The 19,142-nt window shown below is 49.2% G+C and overlaps 1 protein-coding gene across 1 annotated transcript in view; it reads right to left on the bottom strand.

Annotated features, from left to right (window-relative positions):
- The window catches only part of FLT1 (fms related receptor tyrosine kinase 1), a 181,090-nt gene that overhangs the window by 71,141 nt on the left and 90,807 nt on the right, over nucleotides 1-19,142 (bottom strand). The window contains exons 14-16 of the mRNA XM_045293991.1: nucleotides 13,627-13,735; nucleotides 7,301-7,609; nucleotides 2,625-2,771 (exon numbers count right to left, since the gene is read on the bottom strand). Of these exons, the coding sequence (XP_045149926.1) occupies nucleotides 2,625-2,771; nucleotides 7,301-7,609; nucleotides 13,627-13,735 (565 nt within the window). The remainder of the gene's footprint in view (nucleotides 1-2,624; nucleotides 2,772-7,300; nucleotides 7,610-13,626; nucleotides 13,736-19,142) is intronic.

The following is a 19,142-nucleotide window of genomic DNA, read 5'->3' as shown; positions in this document are numbered from 1 at the left end:
TCAGTCTATGCTGATCAGTCTATGGTGAATCTATGCTGACTCAGTCTATGCTGATCAGTCTATGGTGAATCTATGCTGACTCAGTCTATGCTGATTCGGGTTCTCCGTGGCCAGGAGTAAGTCGACCGCAGGAGCAACATCCTTGCGTTGTCACAGCACCCACCCCAATTTTATAAAGAAGGAAACGGTGGCTCAGGGAGTAAGAATAAGTGAGTTGCCCAAGTTCCTGTGTGACCCCAGCGAGCCAAGCTGAGCCTCAAACCCCGTTCTTCCTCCTGCACTGCACGGCCTTAGTGAGCTTTCAGCACCATGCTTCTGCCTCGGCACTGTCTCTTGACTTGTCTGCCTCCATGCCCAGCACGGTCACAGACTTTCAGAATTACCCCACATTCAATGTAGGAGAACCAGGCTAGAGCCAACCTTGCTCCTTTCAGAGTTACCCAACACGGCACACTAACATTTTACACATTATACCGTGTGATCAAGCACGTTTGGGTAAAATGGAGCTTAATAAACACAGCTTAGCAGATTCCTTTAGAACAAGAGTTGGTGGGCCTTTAATATGCTGATGTGAGTTCTGAATCTTGGTTACACAAGCTATCAATGGATGGGTTAATTGATGCATTTGTTCATCTTTTTATTGTGGCACAACATCTCATGGGATTAGTGTTCCCTGAGAAGCTTTGGAAATACCCATCTTCATAGACAGTCGTCTTGGGGAAACCACATGACCTCTTGGGACCTGAGTTTACAGTTCCACAAATCAGATGAAGGAATATTTCAAAGGTCCTTTTCAGCTTTAAAGTCTGTGATCTAACTCACCTGAAATCCAGGCATTTGTGCTAGCAAATGAAATGGCTTAAATATAGAATAACCATCTTCTGAAAACCATTCATTCATTCACTCAAGAGACAGTACTGAAATTGCCAAGTACCACGCTACGTTATAAGGACATACAAATAAGGCGCACTTAAGACAAGTGCGATGCCAGATCTGCCCTCAAAGAAAGGAGACCTGTGTGAATTGACAATTGAAAAATAGTAAGAAAACAGTAAACATGTTGAAGTGTGCGTAGACAGGAGAGTAGCAGAAAGATGCATCGACAGTGCAGACACATGTAAACCGATGATTTAAACAACACAGTCAGAGGGCAGTAGAAATACTCGGAACTAATAAAGACGCCTAAAGGAGCTTCTTTCTCTTCGGCTACCGGACCTGGGTCTTACGGGCTGGGCAGACATTAGATGAAGGGAAGGACTCCGTGCCAAAGAGGCATCAGAATAAAAGTACACGGGGAGAGGACAGCGGAGTGTGTGGAGGGGTCGACAAGAACATCCAGCTCCCGGCGGGGGCTAAGACCTAGCACAGGAGGAGCTGGCAGGGGTCTGTTGCTGAGGGTGTCATGCTGTGTGATGGAGAGTCAGTGGGAGACTTGAAGAGGTATGTCCATTGCTACCCTCACACTGTTGTGTGGAAAAGAGATGCAGAGAAAGAAGATAGCGGTGGGAAGCGCAGCTAGAGAAGCGTTTCTGTAGAGAAGCTCGGGGGACAGGTGAAGAGCACCCAAATCAGGAGGATGACAGTAGGAAGCAAGAGGGAGGGCTGGATCTGGAAATGTATTTGGCAGTTCTTACCTGCTCAAGTAGTGATGGATTAGATGCGGGGTGGGGGTGAGGTGGGACAGGTCAACAAGAGGCCATGGACTTCTAGTGTGGATGATAAAGTCCATGATGTTAGCGTGGGAGAAGATGTTATTACTTTATGAAGAAAAATGGAGTTGATGATGAGCTTTGGACCCGTGGAATGCCAGGCCTTTTTTGCATATCTTAATATCTGAGGTCATTATACCATAACTCCATTCTGTGCTTAATGGGAATGGAGGTTCCACTTTGACTGGAGAACGAACATTCAAAGCCCATTCCACATGGCCACTTATTTGCTTTATGAAGGATGATGGAGCACAGCAAACAAGCAGACTACCTGTATTTGCCATTAAGTAGCATTATTAACCCACATTCTAAAATAAGTTTAATTTCATTTTCTCTAACCACGGAGTTACATAGCAGGCAGTGGACAGGGTTTGGACTTCCCAGAGTTCCAATCCAACAGAAGCCCACCGGTTTCCTTATGTGTCTTCAGGAATGTTTTCTTTTGTCAAAAGAAACTCACAGATACTGGTTGAGTTTAGATTTTCTTTTAGAGATATGGTTGAAAATAATTCTCTTTTAAATGACGAAGATGGGGGTAGATGAATTTAAAAGATTAGAAGTCAACTTTCATACAGTAGATGTTCAAAGGTCAGCTGCCCCTCAAGCCCAGGAATTAAAGCCCTCACTCCAATTTGCTAAGTAGCTCTGAGCATTTTAAGTATTTATTTATTTTTTCCCTTCCCTGAACCCCTTGTTTAAAGCAGCCATGACAGGTGGTTAGATTGTAGAAGGATCTTTCTAGAAGAGTGGCTGTCGTCAGCATAACAATTGGCTCAAAGATTCGTCATTGGAAGTTGAGGTAATTGTGGCCCAGAGTCCCAGTGGTTTGTTTTCAGCCCTCAGAGAGGTCAGAAGAAGGGGAGAAGGAGGGGGTGAGAAAGAGGAAGCGCATGGAAAACCAAAAAAATTTCTTACCAGGTTCTTGTTGTATTTTGTGATTGTTTTTAAACCAGGTGATCTGAGGCTCTGGGACACCTTTAGCATGACAGTCTAAAGTGGTGGAGTTACTGATGGCCACTGTTTGATCACTGAGGTTTCGCAGGAGGTATGGCGCTTGCTGATCTAGTGAATAAAGAAAGGGAATTTTGATTACGCATCCGCCGAATTCTTTGGTTGTATTCGCGTAGCACGCCTCACATGCCTACAGAAACATCCAGACAAAGCCCAGCTCTCTGCTTTCAGTTGTACTTTCTGTTCACCGACCTTTCTCTGGCAGGGGTAACGTGCTCTCCCTGTGCTCGAAGCTGCGACACTGAAGCTGGACCTTGGTTAGGACAGAGTCCAATCAAGAGCTCAGCTCTCTGGGTTTGAGATTTCAAGCCCGTGTCCTCCTTTCCTCGGGGCACGCTTTTTTAAACCCAAGCATTTCACACAGCAGATGCCAGTGAGCAGCCTGGCTTTGCATAGAGGCTTGGCATGAACTTTCATGGAAACACCTAACGTCATAATGGCATTTGTTGAACTCTTGAGTCTTTTTATTCACGTGTTTGTCAGGATGTATTTGTGTACCTCAAACTGTGTACCTCAAACTGTCCGTGGCCTACGTTGCACGAGTGAAGGCCCAATGGGAGAATTCTCAACCTTTGAAACTTTTCCTGTTGATTTCTTCTTCCCTTCCCTCCCCAGAGGCAAGGCCAAAGAACAAATTCAAGAAACCAAGGCACAGCTTTTGTAGTTTTTTTGCACTATATGATAGTACAAATATTGTATTTTATATTATTTTCTCTTAACACATACAATATGATACAATACAATTTGTTTGAATAAAATGCCAACCAATATAGTACAACGAAATGGACGTAAATACATTAGGAGGCAGTAAGTACATCACAGCATGGAAAGCCCAGAGGGAGCAGCCGCAGCCAGTAGACCCCGCCCGCTACAGTGCCTCCAGGGGACCAAGGCGGTTGAGGCCTGCCGTCCTGTTGAAACGTAGCCATTCTAGTTAGGTGGGTCCTGGGTTGGTCGGCCTGACTTGTCCAAGGTGAAAGAATGGTAACAATTAACGATGCTTAATGGCATTCCCTCCCTCCCAAACCATCCCTCCCGCCCCCACCCCGCCCTCGACGCAAACCCTGGAACAGAGACCAGAAGAGTTTGGGCGTCACTTAGACAATCTGTATAGACACCAGCAGTTCCAATGAGCTGGGCTTTCTCGGGCCATTTTCCACTCCTCCCTGGTGTAGTTTAACTGTGACAGCCGCTTAGACATGACAACAGTGCTACAGAGCTGAAGCTGGCCCCCGAGGGGCATCCCCAGAGCCCTGCCTCCTCTCTGCCTTGGAGGGACCACATAGTTAGCATTCACTACACGCTGCGTGGGAATTCTCGGTTAAACAGAATATGACCCCATCACTCCGATGGCGTGCTGAAGTCCTGAACCACACACGGCAGGTGTGCAATTTAGCTTTCCCAGAGCGTATGAGGAATCTGCCCTCATTCTCAGCAGGGTGAAATTGGAAAGCAAGAGTGTCTAAGGACCCCTCTGATGTACAAATGGAATCAACTCTCCTTTGGCTTGGACAAGTCCCTCTCTCCTGCTCTGGCTTGCCCCCCAAGAGGCCAGACCATGAAAACACTTCCCTGATGGCTTTCTGCCTCCACAGCCAGACAGCCTCTTTTCCCTTTCTCTTCTTTGTGTTGCAGCCTTTCGTGTATGATGGCTGACCCTGCTTCCTCCTCATGCTACTTCCGTGTTGATGCCACGGAGAGCCCAAACCTCTCAGGGAAGCCTGACTAACCAATCGAGAGCAGTAGCGTGGCTACCAGTGCAGCGGTCAAGTAGCATGCTGACTTGACCAGGCCTACTTTGAAATCCAGGTCCAGTTCCCCGAGTCAGACTTCTAGAAGCATCTCCGGGCTCAGCTACTCTTTCCCAGGCAAAACATAGGAAATACGAAATGCAAAGAGGGAGTTTGATTACAGGCTGTCAGCATCCAAATGATTTTTGGATGAGCATGTATTGGACAGCAGGGCTGCTACGGGGGACGTCCCTGCCAAAGAAGACTCCTGGAAGCCTCCACACGTGTCTGAGAAGAGAAGCCATAGAAGGGCAACAGGATAAACGCTGGTGTCTCTACGGAACACCAGACTACCCTGGACACCTCTGACACATGCATTATCAGAGACCTATGTTCTCTCTTTGTAACCTTTTCTCCTCTGTGAACAGTCTCGCCTGGGAGCTAGCTTCTAAGGGCGCAAGCATTATGAATTCCCCCTTCCTGTACCTGGTGCTAGTGGATTCTGACACTGGCAATTGGGCTCAGTGAAAGCATAGGTAAAAACCTATGTTGCTGGATGAACCTGGGCAGCTGATTTCCCAAACTGAACCACAAGTGGCCGGTCACTTTCAATGGATGCCAGTTGGAGTTAATGGGATTTCTGCTGGTTCCCAATACCAAGGAAAGTTCTCCACCAGGATCTCAGTTTAGTCCCCATTGATCTGCCAGTGCGCCCCACTCCCCCCAAGTCCATAGCTTCTATTCTCTTGTGGAAGGAGGACAAAGGATCCAGCCTTGCACCCCCAACTCCATCTCAGTGGTTCTCCATATTAAGGTGCACCTCCCTGCCTCTTTCTCTTTTGGTCTGTTAGCCTTGCCCCACTTCACACCCCAAAGAACAAAAAAGTAAAAAAAAAAAAAGGCCTCTCCCCATTGCTTGCTGCTGTTGGGGAAAGAATCACGGCATAGTGAGCACTGAGTGACTTGATGGAATCCTGAAACACCTCTCTTGGGAATAGTTGGGGCCACCTCCTGCAAGTCTCACCAGCCTCCTCTTGGCCAGGGAGACGGCGTGTTGCATTGTTAGGGGTAAGGCATGTGGGGACGCTGCCTGCCCAACTTGCCATTTCCCACCCCGACGCAAGCCTGAAAAATCAGGCCATTGGCTTTAGCTTGAGTTAAAAAAACAGAGGCCTCCAAGTTTGAAACCCCAGAGGCACCATTTCCTGAAGGGACAGACAGACCTACAGGGAACAAAGACATCCCCCGCCCCCCCTCAAAGAGCTATAGGTAAAAGCTCCCGCCACAATTGATCATTCTTTCCTTTGGGCTGACAACATCCAGGTTGCTAATTGTTCTCAGAGCCCTGTGGGGCTCTGCAAAACTGGTATTCTAGGGAAATGGTATTGTTTACGCCTTTATACTCCACAAAAGCGATTCCCACGTGAAACTGAGCCGGGGGACAGAGCCTGTGACTTAGAGGAGGAAACTGCCTGAGGGGACCCGGAGAGCTGTCCTTTCTGTTCCCGCCCACTGAGCCGCCTGGCCACTTTGTTTGGCTGCCCTGGTTATTTTAGTCCTCAGAGGGTCATTTCCTATCAAACCCTCTCCCTTCTGTGTGCAAGTCGCATAGGACGATCAATCAGACAATGCATCTGGAAGCGTCGCCCCCCCCAAACGCAAGCTTAACACGTTTCTTAATCCCCATGGGGGGGGGTCCCCTTAACCTTTGCCTCTGGAGAAAGTGACCGTCCTGTCATGGACACCCTGTAACTTTACATCTGGAAGAAAGCATTACTTAGACCTCTGATACACCATAGCGTTGGTTGCCCGCGAACCTGAGTGTGGTACAATGTCCGAGCGGCATCATGTTAACGCGACAAAGCCCTTTGGGCTAACCCCCAAAGGGGGAAGACATATTTCAAAGGAAGGCATGGCCTGCTTCCCGGGGCAGGCCCTGGCCAGCCACTCAGAATGGCTGGAGGTGAGGGAGCTGGCGTTGACAAGTCCGGGTTTTTATACTTCCGGTTCTGAGAAAGCGTTAATGCTTCCAAGTTACATCTTGCCCCTGCCTTCTGTCCCCACTCCTTCTGGGGCCCCGTCTAGGAGCTCCAGTTGAAGCTTGGTATGTTTAATATATATATATATATATTTATATATAAAAGTAGCATTTTCAAATAAATAACCGTTATAACTTTCTATCCAGGTGCTATTTACAAATCAAGAGCAGATGAAACAGTACAAAAACCCAAGCAGGCAGTGGTCCCGACAAGAGACTCCAACTCAGCCGGGTTTCTGTCGCGAGCTGGCAGGTGAAGGGGTTCGGTGTCCGTCTTTGGCAGAAACGAGCGTCGGTTTAAGGCGATTCAGGCTGTGCCCCTTCGAGCGCAGAGGAACCAGAGGCTGGCGTCAAAGTGGGAGGAAAAGGAGCAGTCAGCGTCCCTGGGCGTCCTTTACCAGGTAGGAGGGGACAGCAAGGAGGAGGCAGAGAAATGAAGTGCAGGGACCCTCCAAATCCAAACGTGCACCAGGCCGGGCTCAGAGGGCAGACCCGAGCAGGGTCGCCACAGGGGGCACCACAGGGGTCTCATTAGTACTCCTATCATCTCCAAACTCATTGTGGGATTTTTGGGGGGTTGGGATTGTTTTTTTTTGGTATTTTTTTGTTTGTTTGTTTGTTTGTTTTTGGGAGGAGCATGTCCTCGAAGCCGGAAGGTTAGCAACAGTGACAATAAATCAAGATGATATGAGACAACTGTTACTCAGAAGGAGTCCTTTAATGCTTTACATTATTTTGTGTGGCACAATCGCTCCTCGTGCTTTTAAATTTGGAGATCCGAGAGAAAACAGCCTTTTGGGTGCAGTGCTCACCTCGAATGGTCACTTCTTTCTTCTGAAGAACGTCTTCCCCTGTGATAAGGTTCCTGGCCTGGCAGGCATAGGTGCCCGAGTCTTGTAGGGAAACGTTCTTGATGGTCAGACTCAGAGTCATGGAGTACTCTCGGGCCACCGCCACGTTCTCCTTCCCGACCCTGTGCTGCATGGATCGATTGTTCACTGTCAGGAGCCGGAGCCAAGTCACGTTGCTGAACAAGAACTTGTTAACTGTGCAGGACAATTTCAGGTCCTCGCCTTCCGTGGGCATTTTGTCCAAGCTGACGTGGAATCCATTGGGTACATCTGCAAAGACAAGAAGGGGGAGCTTCAGTTCACAGACGGAGCAGCGACGTACCCTGACACCCTTACACCTGGAGTGCTATCAGGGTCACCAAAGAGAGCTTGAGTCTGCCGCTCCTCGCCAGGGGCATGGGGCGACTGACCAAAGGAGGCAGGTGTGAGCCAGTGGAAGCCCATCCCATCAGAAGTGAGGCAGCAAAGGCAACATGGGAGAGAAATGAGGACACATTTTGCTCATTGACCCAAAGTGGCCTTTCAAAGAGGCATGCTTTGTCTTCCACCCCCACTGGACCCCACCCTACCTTGGGAAGATCCCACATTTCCCACTTCTTCATCATGTATGGTATCCCTAGCAAATGGGCATTTGAAGTGGGCAAAATTGAGAGGAACCATTTGGACTCAAAACTAAGGCAACTTTTCTGATCCGACTTAATCACAGGAGGTGGTTAGGTGGGAGCCCTGGAAGAGAGGCATGCCCAGGTGCATGCCGGGATGCTTCACGATGCCAACTAACCCTACTTTCAACCTCAACTTTCCCAGGGAAACACCCGTGCTCCCCCAACAACCCTGTCCCTTCTCCCCCGCCAGCCCCCTGCCGCACGGCTGTTTCCGATGACCCCCACTGCCCTGGCTGGCACTTTGGACCAGGCATGAGGCCCGCTACTTGCTCTGACAAAAAAGAAGTTGAGATCGCTCCAGACACCCAGAGCAGGACTCCAGAAGCCTTGCCTGATTCCACAGTTGGGAAAGGGGCAAGGGGGAAGCATGCATGGAAAAACCTTTTTGGGAAACCGAATTCACCCTTAAAAACGCTTGAAGTATGTTCTGAAAGTGACATTCATTAAAGGTCATTTTCTCCAGTGTCATGGTCTAACCAACCTCCGCTTCCACCCAGAAGACCTCCTCCTCCTCCTCCTGAACCTGAACCAGCATTTAACTCTGGGCCTGTGGGACTCCCTATCTGTCATGGGGGCCCATTCACAAAGGGTTAAAAAAAACCATTGGTCCCTGGCTGTGAACTGCTCTGCTCTCTCCCTCCCCATTGCTAATCGCTGGTGCTGTTCCTACATTTGAGCAAAGAATTTGGGCCAACATTCTACAAAGTACTTTGAAGATGAAAAGCACTGTGTTATGCTGTTATTATTATTATTATTATCATCATCCTCTGCACACAAAGCTATAAAGAAACCTTTAAACCTGAAGGGGACAATAGTCCAAAATTAGATGTCATATCAAGTCTTTTCCTCAATCTCGTTTTGCTTGTTTTTCTGATTTAGCGCAGCTCTGGCTTCCTTATCGAGAACCACCTCTGAAGGAATGCCAAGCATTCATTTGAAACCTGGGAGCGGTGGGCAGCACCGGCTAGTGAAGCTGTCAGTGGTCGGGGAGAGAGAGGAGGCCAGTGGAGGCTTTCCTGCTTTTTAAGATGAAAATCTCAGAAAGTTCCCAAAGATGAGGGAGCAGCTGGTCCCTTTTCACACAAAATCTTGGCGCTGTTGGGTGCCGGTGCCTGAGGGGAGCTGGCTGCCCCCCTAGGGTTTCCGAGCCTGTACGCGTCATGGGAACAGACTGCCGGGCCCTCCTGTCTCTTGGGTTCCGTTAGCCCCTGAGCGGGCTAAACACTCAGCGGCTAAACACCGCGCTTCCAAGGGCTCCTAGCTGCTCAGCTGCAGGATTTCTCTACCTGGAGCATTTTCGAGGGGTGTGGCGTGTGACATGGCCCTCTCTCCTTCCCCTCACCCCCCCCCCCCCGCCCCCAGCCCTTGCACAAGCAGGAGAGTGGAGCCCTGGTGGCAAGGAAGCAAACCACCTCTCCCAGGACCATTTCAGAGGCCTCGGGATGTGGCCGAGTGAGGCCCAGGAACGCGACCGAAAGCATGCGGGCTGCGTCTATTTACTTTAGTGATTTGAAACTTCCTGTGGAAATAGCTCACAGGTTTCCTGATGGAAGATTTTTGTTTATCTTTGCCAAGCACCACCAGGAATCTCAAAATAAAATGCAGTTAGTGACACTGGAAATCAGAGAGATAAGCCAGAGTTGTTCCTGTTTCACGGCTAACACGCCCATGAGCGTGCTGACGGCCAGCAAAACAGCAAAAACACACACATCGGGGAAGGGAGAGGAGGAGAGGGAAGAAAGGCAGTGGGGGGAGGGGGGGTGTGAGCAAGAGAGGGGAGGTCCAGTCTGTCCTAGGGGTCTGTCTGCCCTTGGGGGAACACCCGCCCAAACTCCAATTTGACTAGAACTCCCAGGCAGCCTCTCTGAAATGCCCTTCTCAGAAAAGCCTCGTAGGGCTCCTGCTAGCATCCAAGCAGAAAGATGCAGAGAATGTCCCAAGCAATGTCCCAAAGCCAGAGGGCTGCTCTCTTAATTCGGGCTGGTGACACAAGTAATTTCCTTAGCCTGAGTCAAAAAACAAGACTCGTCTTCAGACCCAAATGAAAACAAGACATCGGCCCACACTTGATTCAGCATCTGTTACAGATTCGGCAACATCTTCAACAACCTATCACTGCCTACCTCCCGCCCCACCCCCCCAACCTGAGCGCCCCAAACTCACTACTGCCGGGCCCATTGTCACTTAGAGTGACCCAGACAGCCTTATCTGAGTTCAAACCACTAACCCTGTGGTTAGCCGTCTAACACTTAATCCATGGTGCCACTAGGGACCCTTTAAAAACGCCAAGCTGACTGCCGCAGAGTGGATCTGACTCACGGGACCCTGGAGGGCAGGGTAGAACTGCCCCTGTGGGTTTCAGAGACCGTGGCTCTTCATGGAGCGGACCCTGGTCTTTCCCCTGAGGCCCCGTTACAAGTAGCTGCTGTGCACCAGCAAAGGACAGAGCTTGTTGAGCCAGCAGGGGGTCTGAAAGGTCTCAGTCAACTGGTCTTCATCCCTTTGGGGGCCAGTCCTAAGCGTTCTGTGCTTCCAAGGAGGACAGCACGATTGACGTCGGGCGCAATAAAGACCCCAATCTAGAGCTGCTGCGTTAGGATAGTTGCTTTTTCAAAATTCTCAAGTATCCTAACATTGTTGCTGTTATTGGGAGATGCGCAATAGAGCGCACCTTGGGCAGTCCCGTAGTTTCTCCTGGTGCCATTCAGAGGCATCCACCCCCCCACCCCCCAAGTGATCCCTTCTACTTTAACATCAGCTCACTAGACAGGGGCTTTTAAAGGGTCCCCTCATGGAGCCCGCACCGGCGGAGCCAGTGCACCTACACAGTCACCGCTCGTCGGAGCAACCCTCCACAGAGTGTTTTAATGTCACCGCTAAGAACACGTCTTGTGAGCGAGATGGGGGTTGGGGGGAGTGAAAAAGTCATTCAAAAACATGCCTAGGCAACATTCCTAAGATTATCCATCAAAAAGAGCACTTTTCAACTCAACCCAACCCACCGAGGCTCGTCAATCCCAATTCCTGGGGACCCCACGGGGCAGTGCAGAATGGGATGGCTGGCCCCACGGCTGCCACAGTGGGCTGGAACGCAGGGCCAGGTAGCACTTCTTTCTGCTGTATGTGGGGTCACTGAGTGGATGCCACCTACGACAGCAACGACAACCACCCCCTTTACAAAAGCCGCTTGCTTCAACCTTCTGCTGAGCTGGCGGGTTCGAACCACAGCCTGTGGCCAACAGCCTAGTGCTTGAGCCACTGGGCCTCGAAGGCTCCTTTCAGACCTGGTAAGGAATCTCAAGTTCACTGAAAGTCTGCTCAGTGTTAAGAGGAAAGCTCTTGAATTGCCAGACGAAAGGTGTCATGAGCTTCTCTGAGTAGTTATGTTCCAATTGCACACGCCTCGTTCCTTTCTATGGGTAAGCCTTGGGAGGACAGCAGGCTGGAAAGTACTGCAGGGCTGCTCCCTGTATCCAGCAACCATTCCACCTCACCAGCGGGGCCCTGTGCACACCAACAACCTTACCACATGCACAAAAAGCAGGCGCAACCACTGACGTCTTGGTGGGCCAGGCCAGGTGTTGGCATCTTCATGAAGTTTGCACACCCATTAACCTTTCTTTTGGACTCTCCGGACGACAAGGAAGGAAGCATGGTGTTCCCAGCTCCTAGTACATCCTCACCCGGGACTCCCCTCAGACCCAGGCAAGAGCTACCTCTGCCTTGCCCAGGCCCCACTTCCTTCTCCCCTCCCCAACCACTGTGGAGAATCCGTAGACCACTTACGTCCTCCCCCATCTGTCAGAGTGTGGTTGGGGCACCTGGGACCCCAGAATTTCTTGCTCGAAAGAGCCCAAGCCTGCAGCTAAGTTGGCCCAGGTCTTCCTTCTCCCTAGGCCTGTCCTCCTGAGGTGGCCCCAGCGAGACTCTTCATGAAGAGGACATGGGGGCTGGAGAGACCAGCCACCTGGAGGCATGGCCACCTGGAGGCCACTTGGAGGCATGGCCACCCGCAGTGTGGATAAAGTGAGGCTCGCGAAGGGGATGCCAAGTGAACCAGGGGTCAGCTCCCTCTGCACGGTGAAGCCATGTGCCCATCTCTTGTAAATAGTGGTGACCTAGTGTGACAGTCACACCCATGGTGTTACATCTGCTTTCCTACATTTTTATAACAGGGCTGACCGCATAGAACGTTTCTTCTTTCTGTGTCTTGGTAGCTAGAACTATCTTTCTAGAAAGACTAGGGACACATTGATACACCTTCCTGTGTTACCCAGAGTGGAGTTGAACCCCTTGATCATGAGCACTCATTCAACTCTCGCCAACTTGGTGGAATGCCCACTCAGAACAGAACAGGGTGTCGGATGCTCAGGGTCGGAGTGCACATTGGAGGCTGACTGAATGAGGATAAGGTTGACACAAAAGCTTTGTATTGACATCTACACCTGAACCCCCCTTTACATAAAGGGATTTTACGACACAGAGCTTCGCGTGGCCTCACAGCTCTCTGGTCTGAGAGGACTGGGGTTGAGTTGTTCTAGAGGCTCCCCTTCCTTGAGTCCCCCTTCACCGCTTGTCTCCCCAAATCCCCTCTCTCATCTTGAGCTTGAGAGAAGGAGGTGTGCACACTGTGACTAACCTCTCACGCCCCACTCAGCACTAACCTTCTCTGAGAGCCCCCTCCCCTCACAGCTGTCCCCCAAGACATGGCTTTCCCGGGGCCAGCCTAACTTGCCCAGGGCCTATCAGGTATCTGAGGAGCTGCATGTCTCATGAAACTGGACCTTCCCATTCCTTTCTAGAGAATTCTGAGCAAAAGCTGCAGCCTGCCCCATGCAGTGCAAAGTTTCCAGAGAGCTGGCAGGCTGCCCACATTTCCTCAGAAATGGGGGCTGTGTGGAGCCAGGCAATTGTTTTTATACTTTGAGCTGCTTACTTCCTTCCTGTGCCCATGGAGGGACACAGGGAGTGTCACTTGTGTGCCTCGGAGGCTTTAAGATTTGCAGAGGCCATCGTGTTTAGGCTAGAATGTTTAAAGGCCACCAGAAAGGTGCACCTTTACTATATAGAATAAGACATTATTTTCAGAATTCTCTAGAGCCTCAAAGGTTGGAATGGTCGAAGCTGTGAAGCCATTCACTGCTTTGTTTTTCAGCGTGATCCTTGAGTTTCCTGGACTGCTTGCTGCCTGACCCTGTGCTCAGCCCTGAAGGGGGTTCAGTAAAGACCACGAGAGGACCCCAAATTCACCTGTGAGGGAGACAAATGTGGGTGGGGAGGGGGGCGGCTTCAAACAAGCTTGTGGAAAAATGGAATGAAAAGATAATGGAAGTTTTCCACCTATTTTTTGAAACTCCCTTCATACACAAATAACTCTTAAGAGAATTCATGGAAATAACTTGCTAGGAGACTCAATGGGGCTGTAGAATTCCATTCCTGAGAGCGAGGATGAAGCTACTCAGAAGTCTGACAATCCTATGGAGAGGGCTTTGTTTTTGAAACAAAAACCACTCCAGCATAAGTGCACTAAAAGCAAACCCAGCAGAGGAGACAGGGAGGTGACACGGTGACAAGGCGACACCCCCCCACCCCCCTTCCTTGAGTGCAGGATATGTGGCTTACCTGTGACATAAAAGCTTATGCTTCTTTCCACTGTCCCCACTTTATTGGAAGCCATGCAACGGTAGCATCCAGAGACCCTGGAGTCAGCCACAACCAAGGTGCTAGCAGTCTGCAAAAGAAAGGGACACTTTAGCTAGCGCTCGGGGCCGAGGGCTGCTGGAAAAATCTCCAGAAACTTCTGAGGGTTGAAATGATGCAACGATTCCATCCATTGGGCAGAGAAGGCTCAACCCTCGCTGAGCCCCAACAAGACTGGAAAAATAACAGGAAGCAGGCCCCCAGGAGACCGGGGCCCATGACATCCGACTCGTATGAGGGCCTCGGGCTTATTTATCTGTGCTGCTGCTGTAACAATGACAGGCATGAAGTGGCGGTGCGGGACGGCACGTCCTACATGCGAGGAGGTGTTCAGTTCCACGTCAATGAGAGGAACAGGTGAGGGAAGGCCCCGGGCTTCCCTTCCAGGTGGTGCGATTGGAGATTGGCCACCTTCTGTCACCCAGCAAGGGCAAAGAGGGCAGCTGGCTGAGGTCTTATGTACTCCCAGAATGTGAACTGCAGCCCCAAACGGGACTTGGGGGTGGGGTCAGAGGCGGGCCTGCTGACGGAGGTGTGCGATTATGAATCCCTTCTTCCTCAGCCCTGGCAATTCCCAATCCTGACCAGGAAGACAGCATGTGTTATTAAGTAACAGAACCACTGGTCTCACTAGCTCTTAGGACTGCTGTTGACAAAGGACCCCCGGAGAAGTGTCATAGTTCAAGCTTGGGGGCACTTGAAGGCACTTTCTCAAATTTAGGATTTCTCAAAAAGAGTGAGAGGAAGTAATGACGTCGTGAATAGTTGAAAGACTTGAGCTAATCCTGTCTTTAAAAAAACAAACAAAAAGCCAAGAAATAAAATGGCGAGATGCAAGAAATTAGTGGAAGTTCTTATATTTAATCCATCTTTGCAAAAAAATAAACCAAGCAAACAGTGTGAGGGGGCTTCAAACATGGAAATAAAAGAATGAAAACATTCTGTGAACATTTTGAAGCCCCCCTTGGTCTGGATATAAAAAAAATAAAGCACAGACAGTAAAGTTTTTCATATTTAAAATTGGAAAAATAAGGGGAGGGGGAGGTGCTATACAGTTGCTTATAAATCTTCCAGACACTTCTAGCACCCTGGGCATGGGTTTTGAAACTGTACTGGCTGAGTGGACACTTAGAGACCAATGGCCGTCCTTGCTGAAGTGGAACGGCAGGGCGATGAGCATGCTGAGATGTGGCATCCTCTCTGAGGCAGCGACTGTGGTCTGGTTATTGGGGAAAGCCCTGACATTTTCGGTGTGTTGCTCCCTAAATGTCTGAAGGAGCCCTGGTGGCACAGTGGTTAAGGATTTAGCTGCTAACAGAAAGGTGGGTGATTCCATCCCACTGGCGGCATCTCCCAGCGAGAAAGTCCCGCGGATTGGCTCCCATGCAGACCCTCACCTAGAAGACCCTACGGCGGGGCAGCTTCTCTGATGGACCAGTCCTAACTGACTCAACAGTGCCCAACGAGAGCGCATCGTGCACGACTCACTTCTGCGTGCATAATTTCCCTCATCCAACAAAGTAGACATTTTTCACCCAGCTCTACAGATTAGAAAAACTAAAAGTACACTCCCAGTCTTGGTTTGTTTTAGCTAGCAAGTTAATGGCTCCGAGTTTGCTGTAATCGCCACTGTTGCTCTCAGGCTCACTGACATCAAATCAGTTCTGCTGAACTGCTCCCTCGGGTTTCTGAGACTGTAAATCTTCATAGGCAGAGTGGCTGGTGGGTTTGAACCTCTGACTTTGTGGTTAGCAGTCCAATATGCTAACCCTTACACCACCTTACCAGCCAAACCCACTGCCATCAAGTGGATTCCAACTCATAGGGAGCCTCTAGGACAGACTAGAACTGTCCCTTTGGGTTTTTGAGGATGCAAATCTATATAGGAGCAGAAAGCCACCTCTTTGTCCCAAGGGGAGGCTGATGGGTATGAACCACTGACCTTGCGGCTGATAGTCCAACACTTAGCCCACTTCCTCCATTTCCGCTGTAGTGTAGAGACTATTAGACCATGCACCCTCTTCTGTTTGTTGGAAGGATCTGTTACATGTACCTTTGTGGTCCCTATGTATTAATGAACTGAGTGTCACGAGAACGCATATGTCATGTGGCATTTCCATTTGACTTGGCAGACATTTATTGGGTCCCTATTAAGTTACTGCCCAGATGTTGCATGGGAGATGGAGGTGAGCCTGACACGATCTCTGCTCTTGGCAACTCGGAAGATTTCTTTCTCGTAATGTAAGGTGGTAAGATGAATTCTCATCCTTGAAGATATGCGTGCCAACCTCTTTTGGGGTTGTGGCGGTGGTAGAGAATTAACGGCTCAAGGGCAAACAACCAGTGGGGAAGGGTTAGCAGAGAATTCAAGTGTCTTTCTATTTCCGTAAGCAATCTTTCTAAAAGGTGGAGATTCAGAAATTCTGGATAACTACTTCCTTTCACTGTTGCCTCTCCACTCAAGAGTCGTGGACGAAATCGGAATAGAGAGAAGTAGTGGGTGGCAACATGACAGGAACTTGTCACCCGATGGCAGCTGGAAAGACGGATCATCAAATAAGACTGGTTTCCTGGAGAAAGATTGAACACATATCTGGCTGCCTCCATGAACGTCCTTCTTTGCCAGGAGACCACAAGAACTGGATGGTACCTGGCTACCATTACTGAATGTTTTGATCAAAGACTAGAAAAGAATTCTGATCAAAAGGGGACAGTGGAAAAGAGAGTTTCAAATTCTCAATGGAAGCCAGGCTTTCTGGAGTCAATGAGCCTGGATGAGCTCCCTGTAACCCAAACTATCCCCTGAAGTCGTTTTGGAACTCCCAACTCGCTTATTTTAATTGGCAAAGTAGGTCTGCTATGAGAATTGTGCTCTTTAAGAAAATAATCTTTGTGAAATTAAAATGACAAGGGAAGAGGCAAGATCACAAAGACTTGCACATTTGCCTCAGACTTGTGCAGGTAAGCTACCAACGGCTGTGGCCATTTTCACCAGACCAGCGAGCAGTGCGACAGGTCGGAATTGTGGACGCAGGAAAAGAAACGGAGCCGCCCAGAAGGGAAATGAATCCCGGGCACATGAAGCATCCTGGAGAGCTACAGCCTCCCATCCTTCTGCAATCACTTCTTCTTTTCCAGAACAGACATTCCCATTAGGATCTACCTCAGAACTCGTCTCCCTCAAGCCCACTCCCCTGGGAGCTGACCGTAATTCATAGGGGCTCTGTGGGACAGACTGGAACTGTGGACAGAGTGGTAAAGTGTTATGGAAGCAGACTGCCTCCTTGATCTCATGCTCAGTGACCGGTGGGTTCCGACTGCCAACCAACACTCAACCCACTGCACCACCAGGGCTCCTCGACTATTAAAATCAAAGTAATAATAGCATGGGCACAAAATGATTAAAATGGGAGTGAAAAAAGCATACTTAAAGAATGTTCAAATAAAGTGGAATTTAAATCCAGCGATCAGCTTTGTGAAAACTCATCACTGACCACAGGGTCCACAGTTTGAAACCACCAGCTACTCCGTGAGAGAAAGATGAGGCTTTCTGCTCCAGTAAAGAGTTATGTCCTGTCCTATCCAGTTGCTGTATGTCAGGATCCACTCGATGACAGTGGGTTTAGTTGGGAGTTTGGGGTTTTACTCTTCCAGACCATAGATGAGGGGCTTCAAAAAGTTCCTGAGAAAATGAAATAAAAAGATAATGGGATTTCCCACCAGCTTTTCTGAAGCCCTCTCATATATTTTAGAATAAATGTTAAAACACGTATCCATGAAAAAAAAGAGCTAACAATTGAAGTATACATCTTACAGAGTCAGACAAAGTGCAACTCAAGTATCCCCCCAGGCCAGTGGAAGTGGGCGGAGCTACATGGCAACTTCTCAGGCCCATCGACTCAGTTTGTGAGTCTTGTGAGTTAGAGGGACAAACCTGTGGCAAACGGAATTGTTTCAAGCCAAAAAATTGAAAGAATCAAAACAGCACGGTAGTTGGAGCACCAAAGACCAACTCCAGACTTCAACAGAGGAAGTGCCAGGAATTTGAGTGGCACCGTGTGCTGGAAACAAGGGATGCCCCATGAGCTCGATCCTCAAGGACATGTGCCTCTATTAGTCTCATCGTTGCTATCCCCTTTCCTGCAACTGAGAAGAAACAGAGAGGGAAAGAGGAAGAGAAAGAAAGCAGAAGCCCTGAAATAGAAGGAGAACATCCAAGTCTTCCCATCAGTCAGGAAGAGGGGAAGTGCAGGAGTTCTTCCAGGACCACTGGCCCTTGACATCGAAAGCCTTCTGGCACGTGACCATGAGCACATGATGCTGCCTCTTAGAGAATGCGCTGGTTCATTTTATGGTTTATAAGCAGCCCAATGTCATTGTACAGGGATGGCTTCCTCAAGAACAATATACAGACTTGATTGTGTTGACATAGGCAGTGTAGGTTCCCAACCAACAATTTCTACACAAGTTGTGCAGTGACCTTGAACTCCTCTTTACAATGCAGATAGTACCTCCGCAACTTTGGTCTGGTGATTCCACTTCCGTGAATCTAATTTTCTCACTTCCTTACCTTCTCATTTTCGTTTCAAAGTCTCATTGACCATTGGGTCTCATGCAGGTGATTTTTTTTTTTTTTAAGAGCACATGACTCACAGGTGATGTTCATCATTATTATTATTTTAGGTAGTTCCCCCCACCCCACCACCCCACCCCGTAGATACTAGGGGTTGTGTTTGGTTCCACGTTTGAAGGGAATCTTAAGGCAAAAGCCTCGGGGAGGCCTTCAGTCTCAGCCAGTTCAGGAAGCTGGGTTTTTGTTAGTGGGCTGTTTGTAGGAATGAGATGGACCCATCTGAAAGGATTTAGAGACTTGTAAGGTTTCCCTTGTTTTTCAGCTCTGACCCCAAACCTTAAAGGCACTCCCATTGGTCCTTGCAAACGCCTCGAGGATCTAGAGATAAGAAACAGATCTTCCCAGCCCATCCTCTGCGCTATTTTGTAGGACCCAGGAGCCTTCATGAAAGCATCGGCGGGCACTGCAAGTCTTAAGTTACTCATACTTGTTCCTTCCTTCCCCTTTCGCCAAGCATTAGTAACTCACGGAATGGAATAGAATGGGTGCGATGATGGCTAATTCAGCTGAATTTCCAGCACTCATTTTTAAAGGCTCTATATATGGAAACTGATTTTAATCTCCGGGATGTTTCGAATATAGCTTCCTTTTAAGTGTTTCAGGGAGAAATAGAAGTAGCTGTGCAGAGGTCACAGAAGTAGCTAAAATAAGACCGGGTGGTGCACTCGAGCCCATTGATGGGAACACAGAGGGTGAGATCAGGGGGACAATGGGCCAGTGGCCTGAGAACGAGAATCCCGGGATGAAGTAGTCTCACTCCTGGGCTGCTTACGCAACACACGACTCCCCACCTGCCCTCCAAGTC

The sequence above is a fragment of the Echinops telfairi genome, unplaced genomic scaffold, assembly GCF_000313985.2.
Source record: "Echinops telfairi isolate 266 unplaced genomic scaffold, ASM31398v2 ScPeMD7_2565;HRSCAF=3150, whole genome shotgun sequence".
NCBI classification, from domain to species: Eukaryota; Metazoa; Chordata; class Mammalia; order Afrosoricida; family Tenrecidae; genus Echinops; species Echinops telfairi.
This window is presented reverse-complemented; position numbering and strand designations above follow the sequence as displayed.